The 15273-nt window shown below is 49.4% G+C and overlaps 5 protein-coding genes across 5 annotated transcripts; all 5 read left to right on the top strand.

The window, feature by feature from the left end:
- Positions 1-81: 81 nt before the first annotated feature.
- SMAC4_07777 (uncharacterized protein) lies at positions 82-1125 on the top strand (the record flags this gene model as incomplete). Its single annotated transcript, XM_066090687.1, has 4 exons — positions 82-113; positions 176-203; positions 382-474; positions 559-1125. 4 exons carry the CDS (start codon positions 82-84, stop codon positions 1123-1125), a joined length of 720 nt encoding a protein of 239 aa, XP_065947067.1.
- Positions 1126-3978: 2853 nt separating this feature from the next.
- On the top strand, positions 3979-4883 carry SMAC4_07778 (uncharacterized protein; the record flags this gene model as incomplete). Its single annotated transcript, XM_003352289.1, has 2 exons — positions 3979-4672; positions 4783-4883. 2 exons carry the CDS (start codon positions 3979-3981, stop codon positions 4881-4883), a joined length of 795 nt encoding a protein of 264 aa, XP_003352337.1.
- A 2817-nt stretch (positions 4884-7700) lies between these two features.
- Positions 7701-8216, top strand: SMAC4_12783 (uncharacterized protein; the record flags this gene model as incomplete). The annotated part of the gene is made up of 1 exon (XM_066091085.1): positions 7701-8216. The coding sequence occupies one exon, from the start codon at positions 7701-7703 to the stop codon at positions 8214-8216; it is 516 nt and encodes a 171-aa protein (XP_065947066.1).
- Positions 8217-10287: 2071 nt separating this feature from the next.
- Positions 10288-11230, top strand: SMAC4_07779 (uncharacterized protein; the record flags this gene model as incomplete). The annotated part of the gene is made up of 2 exons (XM_003352290.1): positions 10288-10954; positions 11076-11230. 2 exons carry the CDS (start codon positions 10288-10290, stop codon positions 11228-11230), a joined length of 822 nt encoding a protein of 273 aa, XP_003352338.1.
- Positions 11231-11871: 641 nt separating this feature from the next.
- SMAC4_07780 (uncharacterized protein) lies at positions 11872-14607 on the top strand (the record flags this gene model as incomplete). Its single annotated transcript, XM_003352291.2, has 4 exons — positions 11872-12045; positions 12100-12268; positions 12499-13146; positions 13228-14607. 4 exons carry the CDS (start codon positions 11872-11874, stop codon positions 14055-14057), a joined length of 1821 nt encoding a protein of 606 aa, XP_003352339.1. The 3' UTR covers positions 14058-14607.
- Between the last annotated feature and the right edge of the window lie 666 nt (positions 14608-15273).

Raw genomic sequence — 15273 nt, 5'->3', positions numbered from 1 at the left:
ATGTCTGCTTAAAATACCCCAGCAGCATCACCAACAGCATAATTCCAATTTGACATCTTCGTTTAAACACAACACTCGAAGATGGCAAGCTCGTCCCAAAACGCGGCTACCTGGTATTTGTTACGATCCATTCAGTGAATCCTATGTAGGCTAGACTAGATGACCAATCAAGTAGGACCCGAAGGGAGGACCCGAAGTCCCGGGTCCGGTATATCGGGTCCAGGAAGGCTGGTATAAAAGAAGGCCTCCCTAAGCCTCTTGTTACCGGATCTTGAGCGAGCAATAGCCATCACAATCTACTAGTACCTTTCGGCTACTACTCTGTTATTTATTGTTCTATCCCAGCGATAATACTCCTGTGCTTGTAACGGTTCGTCACAGTATTACCCAGAGGACCAAGAAGGGGGTTTCCACGAAGAGGATCCCCACCCGAATATCTGTGGCGCATCGGGTTACTGTATCCAGGCCAAACTTGTACGTATCTGTTTCCCAGAAAACATCAAGGTGATAATCTCAGATCTAATCATGAAACCAGCCGTGCTTACAGATGATGAATAGTTGAGAAAACCAAATCCAGCTTTGATTGGCCCGGATAAAAAGGCGAATGTCTTGCATCCAGACGCGGTTGCCGTTGTTACCGTGAGCCCGAAGGCTATTTCGAACTGGAGGGACATCGAGGTTTCAATGTTTGCAGCGACCTGGACGAAGACGACTGGGGATTGGGAATTGATAGCACAGTTGCGGGGACCGCAGGTCGCTAGTGGGCTAGAGGGAGATAGATATCCCGATACCCTGCTCTTTGTCTTCGGGGGTCTCGATTTCGAGGAAGAAGCCGAGTATGACCTGCGGGTTCGGGTCGCCTTTCGGGGCTACCAGGATCCCGCTAGCAATGAAGCTTCTTTTCCTCCTGAGGAGCTTTGGCGACGGGGAACATTTCCATCTACACCAGAAAGACAATCCAAGTACGAAGAGTTTGTGGCGGGTGGGTTATGTGTCTACCACGAGACGAAAGTCAATTCCTCCCTGAAGTTTGAGAATGCTCAAACGCAGAGCGTTATGAGTGAGTCCCAGTCCAGTTACTCCTGTACGAACACCACTTACCTACTCCCACCAGTCTTTGCCTAAAATGCGATCATTACTCACACCCCTTCTACTAGAACTGCCTCATTCTGACTTGAAACCCATATTAAAGGTCCCCCTGAGCTCGATTACATCCTGAATATGGAGAAGGTGGCACTTGAAAGAACGTCCCAAAAGGCAAGAAAAAAGGAAATTTGCCTAACACGCAAAGGGACTTATCAGACAAGCCGCTGCACAGGGGCAACTTTGAGTCGATCTACTCGCTAGCAGGAATGGGCCAGCTGGACTAGCTTGGTGATGGCTGCTTTTTTCACAGACGCCAGTGATGGTATCTGACACAAATATGCTAAAACGCGGCGTATCTACCCATCAATCAGGACCTGAAGTTTATACGGGAACGGCGGAACTGGATGGGAATCAAAGGGCATTTCATTTTGGGTACGCACAGGTTGATCCTTGGTACCAACTAATCTCTCACTGCCTCTACGGACCAGTCACTTGTTTGGTCTTTCTTTCTTTTCTTTTCTTTTTATCTGTCGCTTTCCCTTTATTGCGGCCTAGGTGGACGCAACTCGCAGGCGAGGCAGGCGAGGCAGGCAGGACAGACTGGCGACATATGTAGGTACTCTTGAGAACAACGCTGACAATGTAAGTAATTGCAAAAACAGGGTATCTCGAGGGCAATCATTACACGATAGCGAGCATAACGCTATAACAGCACCATGTGATTGAGGTAAGAAGTATCTGGTACCAGAGTCTATTTTAACAATACAGTTTCGGAGGTCAAAACATTTGTAACCATCGCCCTCACCGGCCTAAGTCTACCTTACAATGCTCCCCAGCTTACACCGAAGCACACTCCCCGGCCTCCATCACCGAAATGACCGGTGGGCTCCGTATCAGATACCAAATGACTGGGCGTCAAAACAGTATACTCGGCGAAAATGTTCATTGATCGGATGCTAGAGGTAGGTACCAGTGATGCCCTTCGGTGTTACCAAGAAGAGAAAGATTGTCTAGGACAGTACGGAGACCACGGGGTTACGGACGCGCCTAAACGCATAACATCTTTTCAACAAAAGCTACCCGGTCTAAGCAAGTCAAAGAATTATCGCCGTTATCGGTTCGAGGACTCTCGTCTCAACACCTCAGGGTCCCCGACCATGATTTCTATTTAAGAGATGGTCTGGTCTGCATCCAGAGGTATCCAGACAGACATCCAGACATCCAGACATCCAGACATCCAGACATCCAGACATCCAGACATCCAGACATCCAGACAGCATCATCAACACTTTAATCCCAATCGACCCCCGAGGCAGTTACATGGTACTTCCCAGATAACCCCCATGGTCCTTTCTATATCGCAGAAAAGCCCCAGCCATATATCCTCGACGCATCCAACAACCCGAAACGCATCTCGGCGAAGCTCACTTACCTGTTCCCTGAAACCCCCATGCTTCATCCCGAAGGGTCCATATCCCCCGCAACCCTAGTTGAGATAAACTCGAGACCTCATCCCAACTGGCGGAAACTCCAAGTTAAGATGCAAGCATAGAATACCAAGGACGTGCTTCCCATTGATCAGATCACTGATGGGAAAGTCCTTCCTGAGTCAGCAAATGGACCCTTGTACTTCCTCTTTGAGGATTTCGTGGTGCCCACAGATGACATGTACAACCTGTACTTTTGGGTCGTGGTCAAGCATTACAAGGATCCGAATGACCTGTCCGGCTGGGCCCGCTGCGGGTTTCCCGCCTTGCACACTTTGGCCGGGAGGGAACATGTCTCCGCTATCGCTGGCCAGAAACGATATGCACTACTTTGACTCCGGCTACGTGGCGGGGTTGTTGAAAGTCCACACCCAGAGAACAGTCAAGGCTACCTCTGGTATGTCGACCGAGGAAGTGGGAGGTAAGATTGCTTATAGTAAGTCCCAGTTCACTACCTACAATCACAACTCACTCTCTCCAGTTGTTCTCTGGGTTGATTACCATGTTGTAACACCCTTTCCGCTATGACCACTCTGTGTGCTGACTTGTTATTCAAGGCCCCAACGTCCTTCTAAAAATGGGGGACATCAAAGCCCGTGGGCAAGATCTTCCCACTGCGTAGGCACTACAACGTCCAGCCTACTACCACAGGTAGCTTTTACATCACGGTCAGTTCTCTCGATGAGGTTGGCGTTGAAACTCCCCAATGCATCTATAAAGTCACCAAAGGGAACAACAAGACCAAAGGACACTTCGTGTTTAAACAGGTAGGCAGAACGGGACGTGTCAGGAGTTGGAATTTTCTGGAACGGGGACAGACGGGCCAGGTGGACTGGCATCGCGGGTAGTCGATCATCCTTGGAAGACATGTGAGATGGGTTCTGCAGACGGGAACGGTTGGAAGTGGAAGTTAGTCTCTTTGGATGTCGGTTTTCGGTTGGCAGTCTTGGGTTTGTCTTTTTTACCCTAACTGCGGTATGCGGGCAAAGTTAGGCGGCCTGGTCAGTTACTTGACAGGAAGACGGTCTTTACTAGCAGATATGGGTTAGTCAATGTTCTTTCCTCAATTCGATTTGACGTTGAAGTTACATGCTTTCTATTGATTCATTGTTTTGCACGACTCCGTTGACTGCGACAAGTTTCAGTCAGAATGCTTGTTGCGGTCAAAGCCTTTGCCTTGATCATTGCCGTCTGGAGAGGTGAATGTTATCATAAGAAACGCCGGCTTCTTGGAGGGAATTGTAGATACTCCTGGAATTGTCATCAGAGGCTTGATAGGTTACTTCACTTGAGCTATAAAGGGGCCACCTCTGTCAGATATGGTATGATATGTCCAGAAACCATCACAGAGCGTTCGTCACTTTAAGTAACCTCCACTTTCGTATCATCATATACTTCGAACACGATGGCGAACATTGCCGATCCAACGCTTCCTTCCTGGTACAACACGAAACTAGCCGACTGGTTCGACCAAGAAACCGAGGGCGATGGGTACAGTCAGCACAACGTGGGCTCAGATGACCCTGAGCCCTTCATTTGGGGTATGGCAGACGATCCCGTCCAGGCTCAACTCATCGTTCCGCCGCCCAATCGATTGAATCCAGGCGGTAAGGTCAAATACGGAGCCGTGGTCAGAGTAAAGCCGAGGCCAAAGCCATGCTGGAAGGGGCTCGACATCTACATGACGGTCAATCCCGTTCCGGAGGAAGAAGACGAGGCTTGTGGAGAAGGTGAATTGTTCATAGATGAGGATAGCGACAGCAGCGATGAGGAGACCGAGCCCGATGGCTGGCTGGAACCGGACATTGGCGAAGCGGAAGGTGGTATCGAGATTGAGTCAGATCCGGACGTCTTGTACTTTATCTTCAAGGACGTCAGGTTTCCCAAAGGCGCCGGAAAATATCGAGTCAGGTTCGATGTCTGGGTTGACAGGTATTGGGACGATCGGAATGGGTATCGTCCACCTGCTGAGTTATGGCCAATGGGAACTGATCTCACGACATTCGGTGATGGATTCTTCGAGGGTTACCTCGTGGGGTTTCTGGACGTTAGGTCGTGCACGGAGGTGAACGAAAATTTGGAAATGCCGTACGAGATTAGTGAGTGTAGACTACCTACCTTCCTCTTGCTCTTTTTGGTCAGCGACATCCAACTAATTCTGAAATCGAAAGATGAAACTCACATGCAGATTATTGATTTCCTTGAGAAGAACGGGAAGAAGATCGAGCCGTGGCGCGAGATGAAAACGGCGACACTCTCTGGATCATTGTCCCCAGGTGTGAAAAGATCGCCTTTAACCGGGTCAAGTGAAAGCAAGGGAAGTAAGCGAGAGAAAAGAAGGCGAGCCAGGAGTGAGCAAGCTAGAAGAGAGCGAGAGCTTTCGATCGGTTCAAGTGAAAGCAGGGGAAGCAAGAGATCCGAGGAAAAGAAGAGGCCGTTGGGCAGCTCGACTGGAAGTTCGGGAAGTGAGCAAGAACGGGTGACGACATGAGTCTGGCGGGAGTGTAAGGTAGAAAATAGCAGGAATGATGAATGGTCCAGTTGGACTGATATCTTGGGCGGGTCGCTCATTCCTCGAAACCGTAGGTTGAGGGTTGTGAAAGAGATGGTAGGGGTATGCTATGCGGCGCAGTAGGAGTTGGAAGAGGCAGTTGGTGGCTTTGTATTGTGGTCTCGGTTGGTGCTCAGGATCTCTCATTAGACTGCACGGGAATGCTTAGGCGACGGAATCAGGTAGGATACCTAATAGAAATCTGGTTGTCTCTTCTCGGCTTGTCAATGCTTTCGATATTTCCATGTGACAACCAGGATTTTGCTCCTCATACCGATGACAACGCAGTGAGGAGGATCACCAAATACAGCTTCGGTGCTGGATCTTGACTGTGGACTACTTTACCAATTTTCATGCATACAGGACAGTATATCCCAGCTTTTGTCGCCAAAATCTGACGGAGTAGACAAACAAACATCAGGGTGCTTGACCGGATGCAAGATGTTGCCATGCTCAATGGTTCGGAGTATTCGCACGGTTCAGGGGTTGGAAGCCAACGACCCGTCTGGAAGAAATCATCATCAATTGGATATTTTGATGCGCTCAGGAAGACTATGGCATGTAACTCCGATCAAGGGAAGCCATGATCTCATTTTCTTGGTCGAATCGAGCGTTGGTTCAACACCAACAAGACGCTCTTAGATCGGTACGTCTCCCACCAACCTTTGACGATTTGGGCATGTTAGGGCAATGTTGACATTTGACAGCACCAGATCAAGGGGAGACGTGAGCTTCTCATCAGGTCCGAATCGAGTGTTGGTATGGCACGGATAATTCGAGGTCCAACAACCCGCCCAATACAACGACCGACTTTTCCCATTTGGCATCGTCATGACATCTAGGTACCGACGAGAGGGGTTCTGACCGTATGCCGATGTTTCCGGCGCTACTCACGCACCGGAAGAGGGAGAAGATGTTCACTCGGAATAGCCAACGTGGTGATGTTGGGTTGAAGTGTAAAATCCAGTAGGTTGATATCAGTGGCTCTCCACCGCGGGATTGGGATATAAATATGGTGAGAGAACCCAGCGGTTGAGATCTGTTGTTCCCATCAATAACATCGCAACCGTCATTTCACCCACGAGCCATACAAAACCTAGACGATTTCAACATGGTTTCCAACCGAGGAATTAAGATAGAAGCGGGGCAGGTCTGTCCCGGCTTCGGCATTCAAGACAACAATCGCAAACCCATCAATCCATTCGTCAACCAGAGCAAATCCGACAGACATGTTGATGGTGGGCTGATTGTCCCGCCCCCCGATCAAGTTTCCAAAGACACAAACATCCCATGCGTAACTGTGTTCAAGATCTCGAAGCCCGACCCTCTCCGCTGGAGAACGGGCTGGGATAGTTGATGTTACTGCATTTTTGGCTTTGTTAGAAACACACTCATTTGACCACAGCTTTGACGTACCTCCTGTGAGCATTTTGGTTGAGTTATTGATTGAGATGTCAACACGGTTGATGAAAAGGATTGGTGCTGCTTTTGGTTCGTTGCCCTAGGCATTGATCTCGCTTGGACTCCCGCCCGCGCGATGCACCGACAGAAAAAGAGGATGTGCATGCCTCATTTTCGCATGCAGGAGTCACGGTGGACACTCTTATCTTACTTGCCAGAAAAACGGTAACGCAACACACAAAACAGTTATTTGATAAACGGGTAATGGAAGGAAGGACTCTCAGTCACTGTTGCCCTTTTCAGTTTCCAATGGAGGGCGTTGCGTCTTGTTGTAGCTGAGGTCGGCCCATTCGGAAGAAACTAGGCTTGTTGGACACTCTGACACTTTAACGCATTGCTTCCCCAACAACAAATTTTTGCCTGGATAAACGAGTTAACACATTGTCCAATGAAATACGGTATGCATCTAAGAGTGAGCATGTGTGTTAACGAAGCGGCCGTGCTTTGGTCGCCATCTGCTGCCAGACCGTCTCTTTCTCTAAACCCCAACTTCCCGCACAACCAGCGCTTCCCAATTCCCAGCAATCTGTCAATTCGGTCAGGTCCTTTCAATTCAAAATTTGTTTGGGAACCAACAGTCCGGTATGGAAAGCGCTTATCTCCCTTCCCAGCAGCGTGGACAAAGAATGCCTTTTGTTGTTGGCATGAATGATCCCGCACCAGCATACGGTGGTTGGGAAATCACGGCCACCATGTCTGTTAGTGGGAAGCAGTTAAAGTGCGCCTGGCCTTAACAGGGGCCAAGTACCTCCTAGCCTTGGAGCCTCCTGCTACCCTCAATCGGGACGATTTCCTCGGAGCTCCAGCCCAACATCGACACGGCTCAGAGTCTGGAGCATCAACGACATATCTGATACACTATTTCAACTCCCACTCTTGGACACCAGCGTCATTACGGCGCTTAATATTCCACGAAAACAAGCATGTGAGCTCAGCACGAGGCGACCGGCGCTACCTGCACGCTGGGCAATGGGCGCGATGTTCGTAGCAGCCAACGTTAGGATGCCGGCTACAGGTCAAATGATCTTTTGGTCATCCCTCTGGCTTTGATCTTGCCGCTCAGTTCTTCTATATAACTGGCTCGTTGCCCTAACCAGTTACGCTAATCTCGAGTGATGACACCGTACACCACGAGCGCCATCACACCACCCTCTACCTACGCCATTACCACACAATCACACCATCTTCATTTCGACACAAGAGAAAAAGAGAACAACCCTGACAAGATGGAACCTCAAAGCCCTGCTGGAGAATGGTTTCCTGGCCCTGAATATCTTGACCAGCCCTATCCAATCATCAACGACATATCAGGCACCTGTCTCAAAACTGAGCTTGTAGTTCCACCCCACGATCGAGTTTCTCAAGGCGCATTCATCAAATCCCTAGGCGTGCTTAAGTTGGCGATACCTGACCCGAAGGTCTGGTTGCTCGCCAGTTATGTCATCGTCAGAACGACATTCTTATCTGCGGGAAGGCCTTCATCCTCTCCTAGTTGCGGGTCGATTTGTGAGGAAAATACTGGTGATGACGACTGTCGTGGAGACGCTCGTGATGATAATAATTCTATTACTTCCCATGGGTCATTGGAGGATTGTTTCACGACCGGGTTGCGCGGGGCTTGGTGTCTTTGAGGAGTATTCCGAATGGATGTACGCTGCTCGAAAATTGAACATCGATGGCAAAGGAGACTTCCTATACTTCCTCATAGGTGGCAAGCCTATCAACCGGGGCGGCAAGATCAAGTTAGAGTTCCGGGTATATATCCATACGTACACCAAGCTCAGCTGCCGGTACGATGGACAGATTGCTTATGGAGTATACCACCTGCCGGAAAACCTGTGGATCAATGGATTTCTACGATACAACGGTTTATTACACGGCGGGGGTCTTCACGCCTTCTGTATAGATAGACATGAGGCCGGAAGATGAAGGTGAGGTGCAGAAGGGAAATACCTTAAGTAAGTTGCCCCTACCCAGCCATCAGGTCCATCAGTCTATGTCACATTCCACATTCTTAGAGTAACATTGTAGCTGACCATTTGTTTCTGAAAATAACAGCTGAGCAGCAAGAAGCGCTCGTCCAAAAGCTTGAGGAAACCAAAATCGTGGGCACCCCTTTGTCTTTCTACAGGGAGCTCCACTTGAGAACTTTCAGGGACTATGAGGAGAAGCCACGGTGACGATCAAGAGTACGGCGTGGATAATTTTGGACAGGAAACCATTGATCGAATTTTGCATGTGGGATGCCGGAAGCAATGCGGCCAGGAGAGGGCAAACATATGTAGGGCGAGTAAGGATGGTCTGGTTGAAGCTGGGGCCAGCTGGACTGGCTAGGTCACTGATCTGCAACGTATTCAGGTATGTTTTGTGTGAGGCAATGAAATAGGACGGACAATGTTACTGCATTTCTCGTTTTGCACCTTCTAGTGAAACGGGGCCACTTATATGCTTCACCTTACCAGGTAATTTTCTTGGTCGAATTCTGTTCTTTTTGCCCTGGAAAGATCGTTAAGCTTAACATCTTGGTGCACATTTCTGTTAGTCTATCTGCTACTACCCATTTGACCCCCATTTCACTCCCGTATGCGTCTCCAGAAAATTCTACCATCTGCAACTCCCTTACACCTCCATTTGCGACTCCTCTCCGTGCGAAAGCCCAACAAATAATCCCGCCTGACGTTCGCAACAACCCAGAAGTGGAATCCAGCCTTTCATTGCCTGGGGAAGAAATTGCACCTTGCCTGCCCCCCGGAACCCGGGAACACTAGTAGTCACTGTTCTTCAATGTGTCGACGGAGGCTCTGCGGCGGAACCAGGTAAAAAGACATATATCGCTCCTAATTCTAGTTCCCCTCCCCTTCAAAAGGAAAGTGATCATCCAAGAGTTACCATGCTTGTTCACCAATCCCTCTCCCCTTTTGTTCTGTCATTGCCATTTATCCATCGTACCAGCAATGGAGAGATTGGTATTGACGTCCAGAACAACCTCAAGGTATCCAGCACTTGAACTCGCTTGTGCCTCCATTCCGGTTTGAGACCCCAAGAATCTTACAGGTAGTTCTATAGAATACACAATGCATCTAGCAGCAAAGAGATGTTGAGGGTAGGTGAATAAATCAAGCACATAATGGTAGGGTATGAGAGCATCACGAGGTTTGGGATAAAATATCGCTGTTGGCACGGCTCAGATGGCCAAATCACATCATCGCCGTGCATTTGCACGATGAAACACTGATGTTATACCTTTCCGGCCTTATCATTAGCTTCTATTACTCCATTGCGCTCAAACAACGGTGCACACCGTCCATGTCCTCTCTTTGCCATATCTGCGTGCTCTTGACTACAGATGTATACCTCCCTCAACTAAGAACTTTCCACTGTCATTGATCGTTAACCAGTGCTCGGGCTTGCGGTACAAAGGCCGATGAATGACAGGCCTTTGTTATGATGGGGATAACCAGATGAGACTCCAATCTCGTAGTCTCTTCAGCGTTCCTGATAATTCCAGTGTAATTGATGACACTTCAACTGACATGAATGTGTTAGACGGACGTGTGAAATTTTTTGAAGTGTCCATGATGGCCATAGTACCTCCTTGATTGAGATATCTGGAGGTATATATGACGATGGGTGAGGCAGTAGTGGCAGCATGGATCCTGACAATCTCAAATCGCCCATCTAACCGAGTTCAACTTCGACAAAATGGAAATGGATTCCGATTATCAGCCTTGTGGCCCATTCAAGGCCCCATTTTTTCACCCTCGGTGTGACGAATACCCAATGTATTCCACCTTGGCTGGAGACAAGCCCCAGCCGCGGATCTTCGGTCTGAACAAAACCTACGTCTACGCTGGACTGGAAGTCTGGCCTCCGTCCCGCATTGCACCGGGGGAGAAAATGGAACTGGCAGCAATGATCAAGCTACAGCCTCCTCCCCATCCAAGGTGGGTGAAGACAGTGTGTCGCATGATAGCTTTCCCAGCTCGGGAAAACCCCTTGGTGGACCCAGTCGACAAGAACGCCGACATTATTCTTGCCACGCAAGATGTTGCCTGGAGAGAGAGCGCAGAATTCCTCGAGGACATTGAGTATTTCTTGTTCAAGTTCCAGGATGTTGCCTTCCCGGAAGCAGGCAAGTTCGAGGTCAGGTTCGAAGTCAACGTGACGGAATATTACGACCCGAGAGAAACCCCCCTACAGAATTGGCCGCCTCCACACCTTTGGGCACATAATGCTCCAGAGGAAATAATCGAGGGGACTTCAGGGGAATGGCGTGACCGGTATCAGAGAACTGGGTTCTGCGCGGGTGTTTTGGTAGTTGGCGGGGTCACCCACGTCGATGAAGAGTTCAGGGGGCAATATTTTGACCGTAAGTCTGTCATTTGCAGAAACCATTTGACAACCTAACTATTCACGACTGGAACATGATACCATACGCCAATGGATCTGCGCGTGGTCAAATATATCTTGCTGACTGGTGTGGAACATAGATCAACTGCAAAGGAGGGAATCTGTTGATTTACCCGAGAATCCGATGCAAGGTGAAGAGTTGTGGGTTAATTATGAGGAGGAACCGGAGGGTTCGGAGCATATCAACAAACTTCAGGAGGAGGCGACAGTCCAAGTCTACAGTAACGAAGGATGATGCAGTGTTGGAAAGTGACATCCAGCAAACTGTGGTCCACGGTGACTCTGTTCTCGCGACATGGAAGCGACATTGGTCACCTCAATTGAGGTGTGTCATCAAACCCAGGAGGGAACAAGACACGAAGGCAATAGGAAATAGGATAGCAGGAGTCGGATGGGAAGGAGCCGTTATTCAGCCGGACTGGCTTGGTGACCACTCCCATGCTTCTTTTAGAAAAGAACGGACACTGATCCTGGAAGGAACCGCCTGTCTCTTTCACATGAAGACGTTTCATCAAACGGGTATCGACATTGGCAGGAGTCAGTGTCCGTCCAAACATGGAAGACATGACAGGTAGACAACTACCCTCGGAAGTTGCTCTGGGATTGGGAGCGTTATTTGTTACTGCATTCTTGGCTTTTCTCCTTGTCGCTCGTCCTGTCCCTACCTACAAGAGGATGCTTGATTAAAGCACGGTGGCCACCCAACTTTTTGCTTTGCTGCACTGCTCCCTGTGACACGAGTGAACCTACGCAGCTACATCAACTTACTTGTCTGTATTCTCACAACAAACATCGACATCACAGTATTACCACTTCATCCATTCAAATTTATTTCGCCACCCACTCGACACCCAACCAAACAGAGCCGCCGTCAAGATGGGCAGCTACGGCAAATGGTACAGCCCCCACCTCTCGCCATATGAAGTTCCCTACCGCCTTCACAAGACTTTGTTCGACCGCCCTCAGCCCATCATCCGAGGCGAAGATGGCACCCCCGTCACCGCTAAACTCGTCATCCCTCCTCGGAACCCAGCGGTCTCCGGCGCGGTGGTCGAATATGCCGCCCTTGTTACCATGACCCCGCGACCAGACCCGCGGCTCTAGGGAATCACCGCAGTGCACATGAAGATGGTCATGATCGAAGAAGATGAAGAACAGCAAAAGGAAAATATGGAGCAACAGGATGAGACGGTGATGCAGTCGGTAGAAAAGGTGGACGAAGACGGTAATATGATACATCGCATGGATCGCAGAAATAACTACCCGGATAAAGGTAAAGTGGAAATGACAGCATATCCGATCCTCAATCCCGCCACCCTTGACCCTGCCTCATCCCTTACCTATGCCACTGGAGGACACCGAGCATGACCAGAGAAGAGTTGGATACTGTCTCTTACTACTTCTTCCTCCTGCTTTTCCATGCACTCTGCGGACACAGCCCAACATCGACGAGATAGATACTCTCAAGCAAATCGTTCTCACGCCTGACTAACCTTCTCATAGGCAACATTATCCCGCAAGACGCGCTTGTACATCCATCTTATGGACAGCGGATAGATTTCCAGCAAAAGACCGTCCACCCAACGCGATACATGCCCGCTCGTCACTCCAAGATTGCGGCCCAACAGAAACTCGGTGCCATCAAAGAGATGGAAATATCTGACCCAGACACGGATAAGAAAACCGTCAAGCACGAGGACGAGGACATGGACATGGATGAAGAAGTCATGGTCGAGGAGAACAAAGATACCTACACCGACATTGCCGCCGCCATGGACGCTAATACGGTCTGGGTCCCTATCCCTCGCGACAAGCAGGTGATCGAAGACGTCAGCTCCGCATTCGGCCGTCTAGACATGAACATGGAGACATTGTACTTCGTGTTTCAAAACGTGCGGTTCCCGTGCAACCCGGGAAACTACCGAGTCCTATTCGATGTGGTGGTGGACGAGTACTGGGACGACCAAGATAACAGGTTCCCGCCCTTGCATCTGTGGCCGATGGGGACATATCCCGGTGACGTTGAGGAGATGAAAAGGCTGTACGGTTGCTATAGTGGTGGCTACAAAGCTGGAGTGTTGGAGTTTGGGTACAAAGTGAATGTGGGGTGTCAGCCACAATGGACTCAATTTTGTGCTGTTGACTATTTGAGTGAGTACCTACCCACTTCCTGACATTTTGGCTGAAGTGTTTTCGACTTTATTTCGCAGACGTTGACTTTGTGCGAAACAGGCGAACACCAAAACTTGCGGATTGAAGAGATTATCCATACAAGGAAGTTTTACACTGAGGAGCTATGGCACCTGGAGAGGGGGTTGTTGGCGTTCCAGGGAGAGCATCAAGCCCAATCTCTCGCCCAAGCCTCAGCCCATGTCGCAGGTCAAACCGAAGCCTTTGCCCAGCCTATTCCACCTACCGAGGAGGAAATCGAAGACTATGCCCAGACCCAAACTCCAGCCTACGCTGAGGCCCAAAGACATCCGCGAATCCAACCATACCTTCAACCATACAATATCCAACCCCAGATTCCGGCCCAAATCCAGGTTCAGAATGGGCTCCGTACCCAGGTTGAAGTTCAACCACGCGTCGGATGCCAAATCGAATTCGCCCCGGTCCAAAATCAGACTGAATTTCAACCACACGCCCAGTGCCATATTCAAGTCCCCCAGGGCCAAAATGAGGCGGAAATCTCAGCATTTACCCAGAGCCAGGTCTATGTGCACAACTATCCCACAAACGTCCAACCCCATGTCCAATTCCATGTGGGTCGAAGAAGCCAGGAGAACTTTTCAGGCTGTGAGGCATCTCCTTCTGAGCCCTATGGTTTAGGCCATGACAACCCCCAGTGCCAAACCAAGGCAGAGACCTCAGCACATACTCCAAGCCAAATCCCAGCTCATACGCAGGGCAAAATCGATGGCGACAACTACCCCCAAGCACTCCAACCTCAAGTTGAAGACTATGATCCCGCCCGAGGATGGGCGAGACGCGAACAATACTCGTCCGGTGGTCAATCATCTCCTTCCGATACTGAGGTCCATGATTCGAAGACTAAGGAGTAGAGAAGGGGCATTGCCCGGCTGATTTGGACTGGGGTTACAGAGGAGGAAAAGGCGATATGATGCGCTAGTGGCAAGGTGATTGACTGAAGGAACACTATATCAGCGGAAGGGTCAAGGTTTTGGGACTAGAAGGGAGCAGTTGTCTCGTTTTTTTCCCCTATGTTTTCTGCCTTAAAAGGCATCTGCTTGAGCATCAGAGAGGATGGGTTTGATTTGCTCCTTGGCAAGTGGTGGAAGGCAGGATTTTGTGGGCAGTTGAGAAGGGAAGAGAGTCTAGTTGATGAGATGGAAGTGTTAACTAGCGTATTGAAGTATGTTTAGAAAGCGGCATAGTTCTTACAGATGAGTAAATTTTGCTCTTCGAGGAGAACCGATACTTGTCAGGCTCACCTGAGGTGGTCGGCGTCGATAACGTAGGCCTGACCGAGAAGGGCTTGATTCCCTGGGAAACTTCGTCGCATGATTTGAAAGATCTAAGACCACTGACATCTGAAACTAAAAGAGAACCCGAAACCCCTGAAAAGGGGAAAAAAAAGAATAAGGAAGCAGGAGAGCAAAGAAGGGAACAGAGAATGAAAAATGAGTAAGGAAAAGCGCAGGCCCTCAAATCTTGAAGTACAATATTCGTGCTGTTTTCAAGAACAGAAAGAAAAAGAAATAAGGTGCCTCTAGTGAAAAAAGTAAACAAGACAGGGCTGAGATATCAATGCAAGTGATCATGATCATGATGATGAAACTCCCATCTGTTGCTGTTGGCGTACATGGTTGACTGACACCGCGACACCGACACGGACGGAGCATGTGGCTGTAAATGTAATCGTCCCGGGGGTTCGCCACGGTCAGGTCCAGTCGTTATGGTTGGTTACGGTGGGAAGTCTTCATTTCGCCGCCGAACGTTCATCGGACAGACAGTTTCGTGAGGTGTCATTCCCTCGTATCAAACGTATCAAACGTCAGGGCCATCCGAAGATGTCTCGGCTCTCAAAATGCTCAGCCCTCCCTTCCTTGTATCATAGCGCAAAGGTGGTGAATGTTTCGAGCGGTGGGAACTGGGAAGTCGTCTGGGTTTGTTGTTGGGTGTTCTGTATCGATATTACGAGGGGTGGGTGTACTTGAATTGGAGCCTGGGAGGAGAGTACCTACTTATCTTGAACTCTGGATCATGTCATGGAAGGATGGCTTGGCTGAGCGCTTAGGTTGCAGCCTTAAGGTGTTC

This window comes from Sordaria macrospora, chromosome 5 (assembly GCF_033870435.1).
Source record: "Sordaria macrospora chromosome 5, complete sequence".
Classification (NCBI taxonomy): domain Eukaryota; kingdom Fungi; phylum Ascomycota; class Sordariomycetes; order Sordariales; family Sordariaceae; genus Sordaria; species Sordaria macrospora.
This window is presented reverse-complemented; position numbering and strand designations above follow the sequence as displayed.